The 19,603-nt window shown below is 45.9% G+C and overlaps 1 protein-coding gene and 2 non-coding genes across 3 annotated transcripts in view; all 3 read left to right on the top strand.

Annotated features, from left to right (window-relative positions):
- LOC146179207 (uncharacterized) overlaps positions 1-18,310 on the top strand; it is a 31,307-nt gene extending 12,997 nt beyond the window's left edge. The window contains exon 3 of the mRNA XM_084578896.1: positions 14,328-18,310. Coding sequence (XP_084435022.1) covers positions 14,328-14,831 — 504 coding nt within the window. The 3' untranslated portion in view covers positions 14,832-18,310. The remainder of the gene's footprint in view (positions 1-14,327) is intronic.
- TRNAT-CGU (transfer RNA threonine (anticodon CGU)) lies at positions 11,205-11,277 on the top strand. The gene has a single exon. It is a non-coding gene; the product is annotated as a tRNA-Thr (tRNA).
- On the top strand, positions 12,203-12,275 carry TRNAT-CGU (transfer RNA threonine (anticodon CGU)). Its single transcript has one exon. It is a non-coding gene; the product is annotated as a tRNA-Thr (tRNA).
- Positions 18,311-19,603: the final 1,293 nt, after the last annotated feature.

Below are 19,603 nucleotides of genomic sequence, written 5' to 3'. Positions count from 1 at the left end.
AAACTAGACTCGTATTTAGCGTTGAAGTACTCTAAGTTCGCAATATAATCAGTTCAGTTCAGTCGTTCAGTCGTGTCCGACCCTTCGTGACCCTATGGACCATATCACACCACGCTTTCCGGTCTCTCACTATCTTCCTAACATCACATAACTTCATCTGCAGTGCCTCGAGGATGCCATCTAACCATCGCGTTCGCTGCCTACCCCTTCTCCGGCGACCTTCAACCTTTCCCAACATCAAATCTTTCTCCAGCGACTCCTCTCTTCTCATCAGATGACCAAAGTAGCTGAGCTTTAACTTTAGAATTTGGCCAGAAGATCAAATCAGTTGATATTGTCGACCATAAATCGCGACTGTTCGCAATATAATGCTGTGCCCTAAAATTAAAGATTGAAAAGTTGATCTGTTAATTTGTTTAATTAATCGTTTTTTTAATGCAATCTACAGTGCAATGTGCGCCTTGTACAGTACACATCAGCACGCCGCGCCTATTCATGGCTTTTGAATGAAAATTCTGAATTGAACAATTTGAAACACCCGGACCCGGATAACAGCATAGAACGCAAGCAGTGGCGGGAGGGCGAGTCAAGTGAATTAAGTGACGAACTTAGATTACTTACAAGGATGGCAGACGACGACTGATGCGAGGCAGAGAAAGAGAAGGCGCTATGGATTTCAATGATGTTTGCAGTACGTAGAAGAGAGAACGACTTTATCTAAACGACTACTGGATGGGAACCGCCGGTTGTTATGGTTGCGGTGATCTAGCTGCCGGAGTTAGGATGGTGAAGCTGGGGAAACTCGACGGAAGGCCGTCCGGCCATCCTTTTAAAGACTTCTTTAAAAAACTATAGGGCTCGAAAACCACTTTACAGGACCGGTAACTGCATCACCATTGTCATTCTTACTATTACCGTCATCATTATCAACACTAGGCAAAAAGAATTACGATCGGTTTCTCACGAGCCCAGCGTGGCGTAGTGGTTTGCGCGCTCGGTTGGGGATCGGAGGAATAATGACTCGATTCCCGATGGAGAGAGATTTTTTTATAGTTATGAACACACAGCCCTAATGGCTCCCACCTACGGTTCCTCGTTCGTTCCCATGCACTTTGCTTTTACTCGTGCCTGTATTATATCCTAATCACATTCCCTGGCACGCAGTCGCATTCTACCACATTAGCTAAGGACTACGCGACATCGGTATACAAAGCCCCGCTCTTCCCAAGCCTTAACCCCTGGCGGACACTTTCGATCATGATCAAGTCGATCGAAATCGAACTCGACGCGGATTCGGCGTTGCATGGCGAATTCAGTCGTGATTTCCCACGTTCCTGCTTGCAGACTCGACCGTGGTTGAGCTGTTGTTGCCATCCTCGTTCTCAGACATTAATAAGATATACAAATTAAAAATAAAAATGACTAAAAAGAAGAATTTATTACAAAAACATACAATTCTAACATGATTTGAATTGCAAAGCTATGGCGAACTGCGGAGCTGGTTACGCGGGGCAACGGCGAAGACGAAGCGAAACGCAGGAACGGGCGCTAAAGAGCTGAGCTTTAAAACATGGCGTCACGGCACTGACTAAAGCAGAGGTGGAATAAAGCCTCTGTCGTGTTACACAGGCGGCAATTCACCGGCCATGGCACAAACAACTGCTTGGCGTGAAGCCATGCCTTAACAGGGAGCGTTGGTGTATGCAGTTTAAAAAAAGAACGTTTTTGCAGCAGATTTAATGCACATTTGCGTTTAACGCGCTTTAAAACGTTCGTGTCAAGAACCTCCTGATAAGGTTGCCTATGCAAAGGTCATCTGCCTTCTGAAATGGCTATGCAAATAATTTAAAGAAAAGCGCGCAGTGAAGAAATTGAAAGCGTCCGCAACCTCTTTAGGAATCCCCATATCATGCGCGTGTCTAGTCGGTGCGAATAGGTAAATGCGAACTAAGGCGCCTGATAAGCACAGATACCAAAAAGAGATGGTTTGCCAATTTAGAAAAATAAAGCGCGAAAGTAGTGTGTGCGAACAATAGTCAACAAGACCTAATCCGCCAAAATATATTGGAAGAAACAATATTACTGCGCATGTGTTCCCACTGAGAGCACGACACGAAAGCTGCAAATATCCTTTGTATTGTCTGCACATTCTTTCTTGCACAATGTAGAACTTGCAGGACGTAGGCAAGCTTTGCAAGCAAGAATGTTTTGCAGATGTGCGCGAAGGTTCCCGACCCATCCACGCACGAATTTGTAGCCCAATAGGTGCGATTTCTGAATCTCAATACGCACTGTTGCGAACCTGATTCAGAGGAACCCTAGGTATAATGTAGGGGGCCACAATCCCAACTTATGCTCCCCAGATGACTTCTCGCGTTCCGGGGTCGTGCGATGACAATGCTGATGCAGTTACTGATACAGATAATGATGATAGCAGTATGATAATGACGCTGAAGTTAGTGATAATGATGATCGTAGTAGCGATGATATAGCGATGACAATAACGGTGCATTTAGTTGATAATATAGAAACGATGGTGATGATGATGATATTAAGAGGGACAATGACGATGAAGTTAGTTAATATAGTCCTGCAAAGTGGCTTTTGCCATTTCCGTTCTCAAGCTGACTTAAGCGCAGTCCTGTATTTTTTTTCCCGCTCACAATGTCGGCGGCAGATTTCTTTTCTTTCATTTCCTTTTTTTTTTTTATTAGAGCGGGGACTTTTAAGCTATCACTGACATGAGTAAAAAATTTCTTTGAGGAAAAGGTTGATTTTTTTGGTGCGCACCTTAACCATGCCGTGTGTTAAGCCTGAGGAAGTGAAAGAGCTGAGAGAGAAATGGAGCGTATAGTGTAATCCTCTAGACTAATGTTTACCATCCGGAATTGTCTTTAACGTGCTGCGCACATTGCACAGTATATGGACATGTATATGGACATCTTTTGCGTTACATACGCAGCAGTCTCTTCCGTCACACGAGTCTTGAAAGCGGAAGTGAAAAAGGCGCTGGCTCAGACCTCCCTTCCCAGAGCACACAGGCGCATAGGCAAAATATAAACATGAAGCGGGACACTTCGCGCGCGTGCCTCTGCTATCCAGTCGATCGAAGCTTCGGTCGATCGTCTCCAATCTCGTCACATCGCGCTGCAGTGGCAGTCGATCGACATAAGCGGCAGTGACGCATGCTGATTGATTTCTACGCGGTTGGCAAATAATTATGTTCTCCGCCGCTTATGCGAGGACTATTTTTTTTGTGAGAGCTTCTTCCTTCCAGTCTTTTCGGCTGGAGGCGGTGCCATTGTCTGCGCACTCCTTGTTGACAATGATGAAATTGCTTGATTCGGTTAATATCTAAGGAGATGGAAAAGATTAACCGCCGTAGAAGCTGGGCAAGTGCCCGTCTCCTAAGCTAGTGTACTACTTCTACACGGAAAAAAACGCATTTAACACGGTGACCATTTGGGCCAGTGGATGCGAATATAACATAGAGGACCAGCGAAAGAGACATGAACACAAGAGAAAGAAGTCCTGTGTACTTCTTTTTTCTTGTGTTCCTTTGCCTTTTGCTGATCCAGTATGTTAGAAACACTTTTAACTTCACTTTTTTCCCTACATATAATGTTTGAAAAATGCAGCGTGCGTGGTTAACCAGGTAAAATAGTGGCCTATACACCTAAGCTCTAACTCTTATATATTGACGAAGCGGAGCGTCTTCAATATTGATCCTTCTCTTACATTCCAGCGTGAATAAAAACATGTCATTCAACTCCGGATCTACGTGTCAGCAAATACATGCTGATTTCTTGTGGCAAGAAGTTTTATGACTTTCCTCTGCGATTTAAAACTATATAGCACTCATCGCCTTGAAACGGTGGTATAGCGGCAACCTTTTTCTTATTCGTACCTAAAAGACTCTTGTCGGTATCTCGGAATAAGGGCACAATTAAGGTTTTTATTTGCAATAAAAAATCCGAACAGAAAACAGTAAACGCAAAAACGTGTGACTAAAAATAGACACGGTTGACCAGACCAAGTGACGCAGCAGAAAACAAAACTTATCACCTTTCTAGACATAGGATACCTCAAGGAACATGCTTCAGTACTACGGCACACCAGTTTGTACCCTTCATTCATTCACGTCACTACTCGTACATGACAGCACTGTTAAACTTATCCAAGAAACGCGGGCTTCGTTCAAAATTGTTGCAGCACCCGCACTCCTTTAAGCTACCATCGTACATGAGTATCATTTACGCACGCTGAGTTTTTTTTTTTTTTTCAGTGGTATATTTTAGTTACGGGGACCAGGCTGAAAACCCTCTCTACTGCGGCCTTTGACAACTGGGAAGCACAGAAGTGCGAATAATTGCCGACAAGTTAGGAAGGATCGCCTGCACTGTTAGTGAGTTTCGTGACCGCTTGCCAGAATTCACTCACTCTGTCACTCATTGCAAGTGAGGGGAGCATCGCCTGCAAAATTACGTACTCGCTTTCAAGGGCTGATGAGCTACACGGTGCTGTAACGGTAGAAATGACTATGTGAAAGGTGCGAAAAGGTGTGTCACGAATAGATCTGGGCCTCAGCACCTTCAGATCCTGCGGCAGTTCTAGCTAGTTGTCAGGCAGCGACCTTCTGAGGAATGATTTGATACGCACCACAAGGTACAAACAGCGGTCCAACAACTGGTCCTTCCCGCCACCTGAAAGCGAGCTCTTGTGATCGAAAGGCGTCTGTATGTGCACGTATGTGAAACCAGTGCTTCTCTCACTCTGGAGTTTGACAAGCATGGTTTCTTCAGGACCACTCTAAACAGCATTGATCTGAGATGCGTATCTAAATCTTCAAAAAGCCTAACTGGATTGTAGAGCTTTCCAGCGAAAGCTTCGACAAAATGCGAGCAAAACACGAAAAGGATGAAGCAACTACTAATCAAACGTAGCGCACTAACTAAAACACGTTTCTTTTACCATTATTTTTTTTTTCAGGGAGCGTATAGCCCCAAAAAAGCCAGAATGCCAAATCTTCTAAAAAGCAGCCTGAAAAAAAAAAAAAATTTAAACAACCCAATTTGGCTATATAAATAGCACAATGCGGCAACACTGCGTGCTCCCCTTATTTTCACTCTTTGAATATAATAATGGCCCATTTCCTGAAATGTTCACTCGTCATTCATAATCCAATGTGGCAACACTGTACGGTGCCGTTGTCAGATGGGAGGAGGTTTGGCTCCAGAAGGCGCCGCACCTCAAGGTCTCACATGACCTATCTGCCCGTCATCATTCATACATCATCCCCGGTACCTCCCCATCCTCCCGGATGTCCGGGGGGAGGAGGATTTTGTTTCGGGATGACGGCCGTACCATGGCAAGGGGGCAGTCGTGTGGTGACATGCACACAGCAGTCACCGAACACTATGCCAACTGTGTTTAAGGTCCCCGCTGTGACAGCAAGCCGAACACAGGGAGACCGGACCTTCTTTGGACCTGTAACCTTAAAGTGCTTCATATTACAACTGTTATGGTACGCCCAGAGACCGTGCAAATAATCGGTGGCCTGCTCCACATGTCTATGAACTCTTGCTCGCTGAGGTGACGCTGCTCACGGCTTAGGTGAAACCAGACCTCCCTGCGGACTCGTGCGAGTACCTCATAAGGCCTGGAACACTGCGTCCATACGCAGCGGCGCACCTGGCAGACCAGACTTGGTACACGCACTCAACGAGCAAGAGCACAAACTGCTTCACAGCATGCCTGGGTGACGGGTTGAGGTACCTGACAGTTTGATACGGCACTCCTGGAACACTGAACAATTGGTAGGCACTCGTCGAAGGAGGGCTGCTGGGAGAAGATATTGTGAAAAGATGTGCACCGTGCATGTCTTCACGACCACCACAGAAAGGGCAAACTGGATGCAAGCTCTCTCGTGTGAACGCCCTGCTGCGGATGGGGAGACAGCCGCGCGCAAGGCGATACATGATCGTTGCTCTGCTAGCATCCAAAAAATTTGCCTGTACGGCGCTCCCCTTATTTTCACTCCAAATATAATAATGGTCCATTATCCGCATTTCCTTCACAAGTTATTCACCTTTCATTGTTAATCAGTTGCAGTACCTCGTTTAAGAGGCTCTATGTCATGCGTATCAACGCAGATAGATGTACAAACTGGATTTGTAAAATTTCCGTAGCGTTCAATTGTTTATAAAGCGACGTAACTAGCAATAATTTCTTTAAGCTTCATTTCTCGCGAGGCGCATTGTTTTTATTTTAAATGTTAATTCACAGAGATTACAAGATGCCAATAAATAAAACTTTCTGCAGCTTAGCTCAGCTAAGCCCACTTAATGCAGGCGAAACAGCTACGTATGGTTATGGTATGTTGCTAAGGCTAGACTCGTATAGGTAACTAAAGTTTACAGAACAGAAGCCCGATTAAGCATGGGCAAACACGGTTTTCTGTGGTTCAACTTCCCATCACTCCAGGCGGTCGCGAGTGAGCAGCACAGCCCAACCGATAGAGACGCTATGTGGGCCCATTGGACGCGACCGATTGGTGAACGCCGATTCGCTGGTACGAGAGGCAATAACACCAACCACATGATCTTCAACAACAGGGATGTCAGGGTAGACAGGCTTACCCAACGCCTCCTAGACATAGGAGGAGCATGTCTTAGCCATAAATGACATAAATAACCAGTAGCTCAGTCAGGAAAACGTACCTCTCGCTACGTATATCCTGGCATAGCTGAGCTAAGCTACAGCCATTTTTATTTTGCAAATAAGTAATTATTAAGATAATTTTTTTTTTATTTGCAAGCTTGGAGAGCACGTTCTGAAACCCACATTTATTTGTGATTAAGAAAGCCTAACGTGTATCTTTTTTCCAAGCCCTAAAGAAAGCCCGCGAAATACAAAAACATCACTTCTGGCGCATTCGCGTGCCACGATTGTGCTGCCCTCAACGGTGGTTGGAACGAACGAAATCAGCCGCGGCATGCCGCGGCTCTATCGCCTCGTTGCAGCGACAGGCCGATATGTCTGCGTTGGTTTCTTCGCCCCCGTCACTCGTCAGCCGGTCGGTGCACGTAACGATGCAACCATCGCCAACATATCAGCCTACCGCTGGAACTGGGCTGTCGAGTCATTCATTCATTCATTCATTCATTCATTCATTCATTCATTCATTCATTCATTCATTCATTCATTCATTCATTCATTCATAAGCCTTTATTCATGATGATTACCTGAGGCTTAGAGGGGTAGGAGCTACGGCCGCAGCTAATTTCGTTCACTCAAACCACGGCTGAGAGCAGCACAACCGTGGCGCGTGAATGTGTTAGTCACGTGATAATGTTTGCATATTGCGGGCTTTCTGATAGCTTGAAAACAAAGATACACGTCACACTTTATCGGAAATAAGTGGAAGGGAGGTTTCAGATGGTGCCCTCCAACTTTGCGAATCACATTTATTGTCTAAAGGCAATAGTTAGACATTAAGAAAAATTATCTTAATTATTAATTAGTTAAATGTAAAATAAAAATTGCCTGTGATGCGCCAGATGGCTGCTCTATACAAGGGTTTCTCTGGCTTACCTCAAATTTTTTATTTTTAAACTGTTGGCTAAATTTAGCTTGGACACCCTGTATATATATCCACCAGGTGCTCATGGAAGCCCCGATTTGTTTGACAGGTTTGCAGGCATTGAGCTACTTTTCAGTCATTTATCTCAACACAGGGCACATGAAGTTTCACTGTCCACTGTATGGCCACTCCTTCAATCTTGATAACAGAAAAAAAAAAAAACGCAAACGTCGATAACAGACAGTCTAAAGTTTTCATGGCTCGCGCGAACACTGCCTTTTTTAACGACTTCATCTGGACAGTGCCGGTGAAAATTAAAAAAAAAAAAGCTCTTTTTCGAATTGCGATTTCCTAAAACGTACTGAAAGCTGGTAATGCTCCATGTTAGTGCTGCGGGCATGGAGAATTGTAATTTGAGCAGTCGTTGTGGCTGAGTATGTATATAGCCCGTTTATAAAAATATCAAGTGGTATATATATATATATATATATATATATATATATATATATATATATATATATATATATATATATATATGAAAGCTGAAAAACGACTTGAAATGCGATAATTCAGCACTCATCAATTGCTCCAAAATATATTTATAAAAAAAGCTTATTGGTAGTTGGTTTTCGGAATATTTTGAATTTAAAAGAAAAAAAATGAAAATAAAACTTTTCTTTTTTGTTGTTGTTCGCTACCGTATATAGATGTCAGTCTCAAGGAGTGAAAACTAGCAGTAGGGGGCCAAGTATTCACCTCCTTCGGGAACACCTGAACAGACAGGAAAACACGAGAAACAAGCTCCATCAGCGTCTACAAATCGTGTACGGTGTATAAATAGAATCATTTTTTTTTTTAAGAAGGCTATAGAGTAACACCATGTACTGAGATCCTTGTCAAACGACTTCCTGAAGCCAATGAAGACTGGATCTCCTTGTCTAGAGTTATTTATAGTGGTAATGAAACGATAAATAGTTAGCTGGCATTGACAGCAGAAAAACTTTGTAATCTGAGGCCATGCCTAGACCTCCAATGCTGTACCGATGGGCTACGAGAATCATACATTCGAACCGTTGAACATTGTCGTATTCTCTAACGATTCAGCTTCCCCTTTAAAAAGACAAAAATTCTGCTGGCCAAAAGCGATAAACCTTTGCCGCAGTGGGTAGAAAGCCGATTAACAGTGGTAAGTATGCACTGTAATGTGCACGATATAAGCGAAAGTGTTCGTCTTCTTCCCAATCTCTCTCTCACCCCGCCGCGGTGTAGCAGTGGTTAGGGAGCTCGAATGTTGTGCCCACTGTATGCAAGATTGAATCCCAGCCGCGGTGGCCGCTTTTCGATGGAGGCAAAAAAAAGGTAGCCACGTGCTGTGCGATGTCAGTACACGTTAAAGAACCCCATGGGGGCTCTAAATTTCAGGAGCCCCCTCCACGGCGCTTTGGGACATTAAACACCATAAACCAACCAACCAACCATATCCCTATCTCTGTGTGCACGATAGCCAGCTCGCATCAAGCGGTTTGCTTACCTTCCTGCCTTTTCTTCCCTATATCTATTTGGACTGCAAGAATGGCGTATTAGGTGAATTAACAATTGGCTCTGCTCAACGTAATGCGCGCGATGCTTGAAGAGAGCATGCACCTGACTCAATTCCGCGTGTTTACTGTACGTAGAGCGAAATTACGCTGGTTGCGAGCACTCTTTGTTCTGTGTTTCCTTTAATCTGCAATACTATAAAGATAAGATTTATGGGCACCTAAGCGGCTAAAAGACGTCCCGCAAAGCGCGTGTATGCACTGCCTTTATGATGAAAAGACGAACACGTTGACGTGAATCGCCTTCTGTTGAAATACTTGATAAAACACCTAGAGGCCACACGTGGAACAAATGCCAGGAGTTAGCAGAGTATATATTTTGCGGCGGTTTCTCTAGCACAAGAAAGGTGAAAAGTGACGACTTTTTCTGCGTATATATTATTTCTGTCGGTGGCATTCTGCCGCTCTGCGCCCCATCATTTCTAGTACAGTGAACCTTGTATGGTACAGGGGCCAATTTCCTGTTTCTAAGTATAGTTGTGTACACAGAGTTAGAAACAGGAAATTGACCTGCGCTGTTCGGCACCGCAAAAAGGCGCAGCTTAAAGCAGACGTAATCTGGCAGCACGAACTGAAATTAGCTTTTAAGGACCGTTTTGTCTTTTTGAATTCACCCCGCTGAAATTAAGGGCTGTCAAAAGAGAGCACAACTGACAATTTCTTTTGCTTCCTTCCACAGGTGAATAGAACTCCTTATTTGTTCCCTTTAAAGTGGCACAGTATGGGTCTCAAAACCAAGGAGGTTATAATATTGTGACCTCCTTGCTCAAAACGCGCCGAAAGGCCAGGTGGCATCCCTCCTGAACAATGGAGCGTTCGACCTGCCCAACGGTTCCTAAAATTCAGCGTGAGGATTCTGCATGGCTTAAACAGCTAGAGAGGAGTTTTGTGCGCAAGTTGAACCAAAACGCTGGGAACATTAACATTGAAGATATCGGTGATCAAAACTGATGCTCGCATATAATCCCCTCAACTCAACACACTCCAACACAAAATTTGAGCACAGCTCTCCAGGTATTTGCAGCATTCAGGGGTAAATAATTTCAGGGCCGTGTTTCTATATATGTAATCCCCGGTAATCGTCATTCAAATGGAACTCAGTCCTTTCCTTTTTCTTGATTGCATGATATAATCAACGCGATTTCTCAGTATACCTACCGGCGCTGCCGCTGCATTCAGACGAGCTCGCCTCAAGCGGTGCGTGGGTGCATATTTCATTGCTGGTAATTTGCACATTCCTTAACCTCCGTCTTTAAGGGCAAATGTAAACACGTTAATGACTCCTGTCTTGGGCTCTTACACGATTTACCTTCACGTTCAAGCACTACATAGCTCTGCAACTCGCTAAATCACTGTGCGCTTTTAATTTGTGCTCCCATTACAGCACACCTCATCTCAGTATGTATACTTCAAAAGCTTCAAAATTATATGGATGACCGGCCGACATATATAGATACAAAGTCCCGCTTTAACCATATTTACTCGGAATCTATAAGCGACCCAGCTGCTTAGTTGGCAGCTAGACACTATAAGTACCAATCTATACCACCTTCATGCTTGCTATCCACGTTACCTGTCAACTCTTACATGTTCAAGGAATGTTCCTGATTTCTCGCTCACGGCGCCATATCGCCTGCGCCTATCCTCCTCATCCATGCCTACGTGCGCGTGAAAATCTGTGACCGATTTCCTTAATTCATTTTTTCCCTTTTTATTTCCAATTTACACCCTCATCATGGCTCAGCACAACGCAGACATCTCCTGCTGTCATATATATATATATATATATATGATCTGCTTGTAGCTTACGGGGGTCTCGGTTCTGGCAGTCTTGAAGCCATAGGTAGCGTAAGAGGGTTCTAGCACAGCTTTCGCCCTCGCTCTTGATCACGTTCTACGTGACGCTGGCGGTAACAAAGGACGTCCCACGTCCGCCGCTATGGCTGAGGGCGGCGCTGGTGAACACTCTCAAGGTTCGTATACAGACAACATAAATACCCAAGAAAGTAGCAGGGGGGACAGCGGCCGATGTAGCTCAGTTGGTAGAGCACCGGACGCGTTATTCGGAGGTCGTGGGTTCGGATCCCACCATCGGCACGTTGTTTTTTCTTCTACTTTGTGTCTAATTATCTTTCCCCTAAACAGATTACATTACTAATTTCTGTGGTTATCGAAGTAAACATTAAAAAAAATGACATAAACATACCATCCCCAACGCTTTCCTTGGCCTCGCCGACTATTGGCTTCTTTCCTTCATGTATTATAACGAGCACCCTCATTTCCCCTTGATTGATCTGCTTGTAGCTTACGGGGGTCTCGGTTCTGGCAGTCTTGAAGCCATAGGTAGCGTAAGAGGGTTCTAGCACAGCTTTCGCCCTCGCTCTTGATCACGTTCTACGTGACGCTGGCGGTAACAAAGGACGTCCCACGTCCGCCGCTATGGCTGAGGGCGGCGCTGGTGAACACTCTCAAGGTTCGTATACAGACAACATAAATACCCAAGAAAGTAGCAGGGGGGACAGCGGCCGATGTAGCTCAGTTGGTAGAGCACCGGACGCGTTATTCGGAGGTCATGGGATCGGATCCCACCATCGGCACGTTGTTTTTTCTTCTACTTTGTGTCTAATTATCTTTCCCCTAAACAGATTACATTACTAATTTCTGTGGTTATCGAAGTAAACATTAAAAAAAAATGACATAAACATACCATCCCCAACGCTTTCCTTGGCCTCGCCGACTGTTGGCTTCTTTTCATGTATTATAACGAGCACCCTCATTTCCCCTTGATTGATCTGCTTGTAGCTTACGGGGGTCTCGGTTCTGGCAGTCTTGAAGCCATAGGTAGCGTAAGAGGGTTCTAGCACAGCTTTCGCCCTCGCTCTTGATCACGTTCTACGTGACGCTGGCGGTAACAAAGGACGTCCCACGTCCGCCGCTATGGCTGAGGGCGGCGCTGGTGAACACTCTCAAGGTTCGTATACAGACAACATAAATACCCAAGAAAGTAGCAGGGGGGACAGCGGCCGATGTAGCTCAGTTGGTAGAGCACCGGACGCGTTATTCGGAGGTCGTGGGTTCGGATCCCACCATCGGCACGTTGTTTTTTCTTCTACTTTGTGTCTAATTATCTTTCCCCTAAACAGATTACATTACTAATTTCTGTGGTTATCGAAGTAAACATTAAAAAAAATGACATAAACATACCATCCCCAACGCTTTCCTTGGCCTCGCCGACTGTTGGCTTCTTTCCTTCATGTATTATAACGAGCACCCTCATTTCCCCTTGATTGATCTGCTTATATATATATATATATATATATATATATATATATATATATATATATATATATATATATATATATATATATATGTAGAGAGAGAGAGAGAAATTGCATTTTGCAGAATTTTGCCGCTTTGCATTTAAATTTTCTCTCCCTAAAATCATCATAAGACTAATTCTTGTCAATACCAACAACAAAACATAAAAAATATCCCCAACGTTTGCCTTGGACTCGTAGACTGTTGGCTCCTTTAAATTCTATAATAACGAGCCCACCTCATTTCTCCTTCAATTGCCTGCTATATATATACACGTTGGCCGTTGGCCAGTGCCAACTTTGATAAGGTGGTTTCCGCCCTAGGTCACCCTGTCACAAGCTGCCTCACATATAGAGCGGAAATTACGGGATCTCCCCGCTCTTCCGAACCTGCTTCGACATGAATCTCCGGGGCAGCGCGACCGGCCAGAGCGCGTCCTTGGACCGCAGCGCAACCAGCCGAGAGTATAAAAAGGCAGACCGCATCATATACGCCCGCGGCAGTGCGCTCTGGGAAGGTTCAGTCTTCCGGGCCTCTTTCGCGGCTGCTCGCTCTGGGCAAGTGTATTTTGTTTTTCACCGAGCCCGCGATCAATTCATCATTCCCCCTCATCTTGTACGGCCGCCGCTAGCGATCAAATCTGCAACTACGACGCCTCATCGAACAAGAAAGCCGCGAGAATTCCTTTTTGCTACAGACTGTCAGCTAATTAACTTGAAATACTTGCTTTGTTATCTGTATAGTCCTTTATCGCAATGTTGGTTCATTGTCGGTTTTCCCTCTTGTGATTTACCGAGTCGTCTTTTATCCCTATCGTGCCGTGGCATTTCTTTTTTTTTTTTTCGATTATTATTATGCAGTGTAATTTGGGCTACTAACTATAAATATCCAATTGTATTCCTCAATCACACACCGACACGCGCACTTCACGGGTTGACCGGCCTATTATTTGACTGTGTTCTCAAACCTCATAGAGGGACGACGGGTAACCGCAAAGGGGATCCCATGCCTCTGTTGACCGTAAAGGCGAGGGTTTGTGACACACCCCACGCCCACCGGTTACGCCGACGCCGACGCGGCTCAAGCGAAAAATGGGCGCTGCGATCTAAAATTCGGCAGACAAGCTTTCGTGCGAGAATACAAGAGCATTACTCTTTGTGGCTACAAGATAGATGTAAGTTTACACACATAGTTTTACGCACTATACCAGCGGTATTCGAATGTTCTCGCTGTAAAGCAGAGAGGTGCCCTTGAATTGTCTAGTACTAAGACATACTAAGGCAACTAGACTGTTTTATTAGCATCGAGAGATGCTCTCTTCGCACATCTGGCCGCACCCTTGCTGTCTTATTCTTCTCTATGCCATCAATGTGCCTCTTCGGAGTCAAAGCAGTTGCGATGCCTGCCATACTTATCCTGGCTTGTAGACGGTTGTTCACTGTCTAAAGCACACACTCGAACACCAGCCGCTTTTACAGTTTGCGGACGACTTCCGCTCCTGTGGCTCGCGCCACCACGTGACTGGTAGCGCGATGACCTCTGTACTCAACTTTTCAGGATCATTCTAATTTATCTGTCTCGGTCTATGCAACAAGCGTAGCATGGATTCGTCAGTCAACCAAACCACCGCCTTGGATCAGTGGTTAGGGTGTGCCTTTTTTCGTGAGTTCCGGTGTTTAGCGCTTTTGGACGCTAAACCACTTATACCATGCCATACCATACCATACAATGTCGTACAATACCATACCATGCCATACCATATCAAGCATCAGGAAGTCGGAAAAGCCGTTGTGTCAAGACTACCTCGCCTGGTTTGTCTTGCTCCGCAGGTCAACGTCCCGTGTCCCGTGCGTCCACCAGGCCGACGAAAATCAAGTGGCCGCCGCCTGTTCGGAGTCCGCTGCCATCTGCACCGCTTCTACGCCGACTGTCCCGAAGGCTCGCACCAGAATTCCTGCTCTGGCCACGGAGGACGCTCTTCGCGTCGTCACGAAGCAAGGCGAGCTGCCCGTGTCGCCTGGACCGCCTCGTTGTGGCTGGGTTCCCTCCTCTTCCTGCTGGGAATCGTGGCGCTGGGGCTGGGCTACGCGGCACCGCTAAGCCTCGTGAGGAGGCCGCACCCCTGGCGACTGGCTGGTCTCTGCATGTTCTGCAGCGGCGGCTCGCTCCTGGCCGCTGCTCTCATGCTGGCAGCGCTGTGCCCACGATGGCAGGATGACGAGCCTTACGCGCCCGTCGTGGATGCCTCAAGGGGACCACAGGAGGAAGAAGAGGACGACCTCAGAGTGCCAGTCACCGAGAAAATCACCGCCGTGCAGCCGCTCAGGGACTGAAGTTGTTTATGACAACTGGGTACTAATTCGATAGGATGTGAGGGGATATTATCTGTACTGTATTTGCCTTGATGCGCAAGAACAGTCGCAAAGTAGTGCTGTGTTGGAACATAGAGCATGGCATACAAGCTATATGGCACATAAAGCGACTTGAATATGAGTAAGGAATGGCAGGGACTGTGAGATATCCGGCCAAATTGGAAACTGGGGAATGAGTAATCAGAGAAATCGACATATGTGTAGAAAAAGACACGCTTATAACTGTTTGCAGAAAGTGGGAACGATTAGCCCGCGCCTAGGTTTACAAGGATGTGCTTCTGCCGATAACATGTAGGGAAGGCTACCATGTCGGCAGACTGTGCCTCGTACGGACGGCAACGTTTCCAACTGAGAAATATAACCACGCAACAGAGGCAGAGAAGAATGGCGAGAATGCACTTTCATGCTAGAAACAGCTCATAAAACAGCACCGAAGGGTGGAGTTAGAAATGTCCATGATTAGTCAGTAATGAAGCTGCATATATTTGTGGTACAGAACAAAGCTAGTACTAGTGTATGTAGTTAAGTAGACGGATATGCATGTGAATCCGGATCCGTGCGTGTCCTAAGGTGAAGATGGGCATCACGCGGTCATGGCCTTTGGTCATACACGAGGGCAGCGATGGGAAAATTAGGCATGCAATGCCAGAAAACCCAGCCTTTTCGCCGGCGTACCAGTTATTTACGCCACTCAGTGTCTTTCGGGTACAGCCTTCAAATATGACCTTCCACGGAAGGCAAGACGGCAGTGAAGGCTTTTTTCCGACAATTGCGCGCAGTTATCTTAAATAGGCGAACAGAAGCGAGAGAAACGAGGAAGACTTCTGCGTACTACGCAGGCATATCAGGGGTTTTGGCTTTGTATCTCGTGCTGTGCGTGTTCCAGTACGACCGACTCGTGCGTGGTGTTTGGTTTATCGAAGTGTCAGTGGCGTAGGCAGGTGCGTCGTCTGTGAGACAGTCGCGGCGTATGAGTAGTGGTTATACGCATCATAAAAGTGAAACCACATATATTAAAGTAGTAAAAAAAAAGCATTGGCGTACCCGACAGGATGTTACCAATTGTAATCCTCTGCTGCCTGCCTCCACTGAGTAAATTGTGGCACAGAGCGCTCTGAAACGCGCAAATGAGGCCAACCGGCCTGATGCGGGACTTGTTCTGTACGCAGTGTCTGCAGCGGGTGTTTTCTGCGTTTGTGGCGTCCTCTCCATACAAGTGTGCCTGTCCCACCAGTAGAACTCGGGTGCTGGGTACATGCAGTACGATCTCTGTGCAGAGCACGCACGCAACAGAAAAGCCAGCCTTTCGCTAACATGATTGTACCTAACGGAACAAGTGTTCAAGTGCAACAGATGATTCTTGAGACCTCCATAAATGCGGATGCGTGCGATGAGCACTGAATACAAGGACGGTCATTTTGGATGCCTCTCGTAATATTGCCCCCTATCATTTCACGCATGATAAAATGTGCGTGCCCTGTCATTGCATGGCATGCAGGACTTATTTTGAACTGAAGCTCCACTGGACGTCCTTGAGACGTATACAAGACGTCCGCAGGACATCCATCAGTTTTATTGCTCATTGAGAGAACTGAAAAGGCCTAGTAAGTCGGCTGGGCGCCGCCATCTTGAATGAGGCCTGGACAAGACATGGACAGTTCAACACAAGCTTCCTTATGACCGCTTCACAAATAGAGATACCTCCCGCCGATATACCACCGACCGCATCTGTGAAGTAAGCCCGAGTTACGGCAGGCGTTACCCATAAGGACGTGGCTATTGAAAACATGAGTCCCCTTCAATGTGTGAGACAGCTAGCGTCATGTCCGATGCACTCCTCGACAGAAGTGATCTGATTGTTGGATTGGTCTGTGGACTAGCTGTGGACTGATATTTGTCAGTCAAGCTGCATTTGTATAAGTTGATGATAACGGAAATACAAATGCAATTTGTTCTTGAAGAACATATAAACGATCACCAGTCCCGAGAAAAAAGAATCATGAACGATCGAGTGCAGGGCATTTTAAAAGAGCTTAGCGGCAGAGTTGTCTTCAGTGTTGTTCGTATCAACGTCCGTCGCTTCTTATCTAAAAACACTGTAACGGTGCGGCACGTATAACGGTCGTGCATAGATTTTTCTTTCTCTAAGTTTGGTGGGAAAGGAGGTTGTTTTGAGGGGTATTCTCTGCGGCGCGCACACTGTTGCCATAACCGACAGCAAGCACAGCAGACGAGCAAAACAATGTTCCTTCCATAGACTTGTCAATTGCTGTTGTACTCTTGATGGAATGTGTGTGTGTGTGTTCATATAGACGTTAAAAATTGTTAAGTGTTCTGCCTGTGATGTGACCTCCGAACCTGGGTATTTTGTAGCATTTATTTCTTCAACATTATTCGGAAGAGACAAGCTCCGGTTCGCCTTTTGAGCTTTGCACTGGATGCCACATTTACGTTCTGCGGTACATTTCAGCAAGGTGAAAAAACGCACGAGCGGACTAGGCGCTATCATTCTAATTCGCAGCTCCAAGAGACCCCGCTAGCTTGCATGCGTGGGATGCCTTCAGTGATTACAGTTATCTCGCATTTCGAAAAGAAGCAATCGGTTCTCTCTTAAGAAATTTTGGTGCTGCAAAATAAGCACTTATAAATCCACTAATATCATCGCGCGTTAGCCGAAAATATCCTAAATATAAAGATAAATGGACACGTATGCAATTGTCCCGCGCAACTGGCGAAGAGTTTATTTCATTTGCTTATTCAAAGTGTTTCTGACGCTCTTAGTGTAACAGTTGCTATGGAATGCGAACTCCCGCCACTTAGTTGCAGCACTCGCTGCTCGATCATTGTGTGCGAAATGCTGGACTATGTGCAGTGACACGTGGAGGGCACAAGGTCCCAGACTCCCAGCAGAGCGACGGTAAGTGCTAAACTTAATCTGAAAATGTGTGCCTGCGCAACCTGCATATAAAGAGCCTCTACTGTGCGTTTGCTTTACTTGCGACTTCGTTGGCAGCCTAAAGCCTCAACGGTACGCATTTGGCAAACCAATAGAAAGCCTTCGTTCTTGCCAACTTATCATGACAGATCCATGCCGATCCAAGCTACAAAGCGGCCAGTGCGTAGATGTAATAACATTGCACCTGATAATGATACGTTCGATTCGAACGCCAAACTCGGCTGCTGTTGATGCTTTTCGTTACCTACCTGTATAGTTAGATAGTGCTGTATTTATTCAGTGCCCGAATCTGTGTCGGCAAGACTCGTCGATCAGTGTCATGTCGGTCTTTCTGCGAAGGAGAAAACCACTTGTGTGTTCTTCATATTTTTCTAACGGGAGCTGTATGTACATTTTTGTTGGGAGAGTATATATATATATATATATGTTTCCTGTCGAGAATTAAAAGAATTGCCTTAACCGAGGTACAACCTGTGAAATAAACGTGGTGCTGATTTCAAGTGTTCGATCGTTGGAAGAGTGTGAATTTTATTTTCCTTCTCCATATGGTATGGAGGTTTTTCTTGTAAGAACACTCCAAAGGGCTAGATGCGGTAGTCGCCTTCTAGCACCAGCGTGTTAGCCCTATATAGCAATCAGAGCTGTGACCTCCAACCCGCCGTGCGATAGGTCGCCATCACAGCGGGTTCGGACCACAGGAGAAAACACAAGTTGAGTACTCGAAGCAGGCGTTATTCTGCCCGAGCAATTATAGGCGGCAATTGCGAGCGAACGTCCCACTGGGTTGAAAGAAAAATTACGAGGGACTTTAGCGACTAAAGTAGTGAAAGGCGAGTCTGAGTGCCGCAATCTGATACGCGACTGGAACTTATCAGTAAATAATTAATTTAATTATTTACTGATAAGTGCTAAATTTAATTATTTAATCAACGTGCTAGTCATTAAGTAATTAATTACTTAGTTAATTAAGTAATGAATGATTTAATTAGTAATTATTAGTGACATCATTGATTGATATATGGCCATATAAGGCACGAATTCACGCATACTGTGGTGGGGCTCTGTGATTGGTCGATACCTCTATGACGTCAGCCCGCCTCGACCAATCAGAGCCGCCGCAAAAGCGGAACCTATTTTGTCCACGGCAGCTTGAGCCATTAAAGGCTTTAGCCTTAAAACCACCGATAGGAGGAAGCGCACGCGAAAAGGGGAGATAAGCGTTCTGCTCATCCAACATCACGCTCATCTCGCGTGGCTTCGCGCTTACAGACCACCACCGCCACCGTAGCGGTAAGTGCGTATACGATGGCCGGGCGACTCCGATGATGGAAGGCCGCGGCGGGGTCACTGCGGGAGACTAGGAGGCAGTGGGGGTTGCTGGTTTACCCACGTCTCGTCTCACACTTGATGACTAATGGAACTTGGGCAGCTCCGAAAATACCAAATTCAACCCATGAGGGCAGCACGTGGGCGAGCCTGCAACGCAATATCATTCGCAAAGCCCGCACCGGAACAATTCAGGTATTGGAGGAGGCCACCATCGACGCCGTAGCGGTAAGTGCGTATACGATGGCCGGGCGATTCCGATGACGGAAGGCCGCGGCGGGGTCACTGCGGGAGACTAGGAGGCAGTGGGGGTTGCTGGTTTACCCACGTCTCACCATCTCCAACAGTGCGCACGTAATCTCGCTTGATATTACGCGCCGCCGAGTGGGGTCGGCTAAACGCCGTTTAACTTTCAAAACCATTTAAGAAAAGTTACCACTCACAGCCACCT

This window comes from Amblyomma maculatum, chromosome 9 (assembly GCF_055883805.1).
Source record: "Amblyomma maculatum isolate TAMU_Amacu chromosome 9, ASM5588380v1, whole genome shotgun sequence".
Lineage (NCBI taxonomy): Eukaryota > Metazoa > Arthropoda > Arachnida > Ixodida > Ixodidae > Amblyomma > Amblyomma maculatum.
The sequence above is the reverse complement of the archived record's forward strand: the minus strand, read 5'-3'. Positions and strand labels throughout refer to the sequence as shown.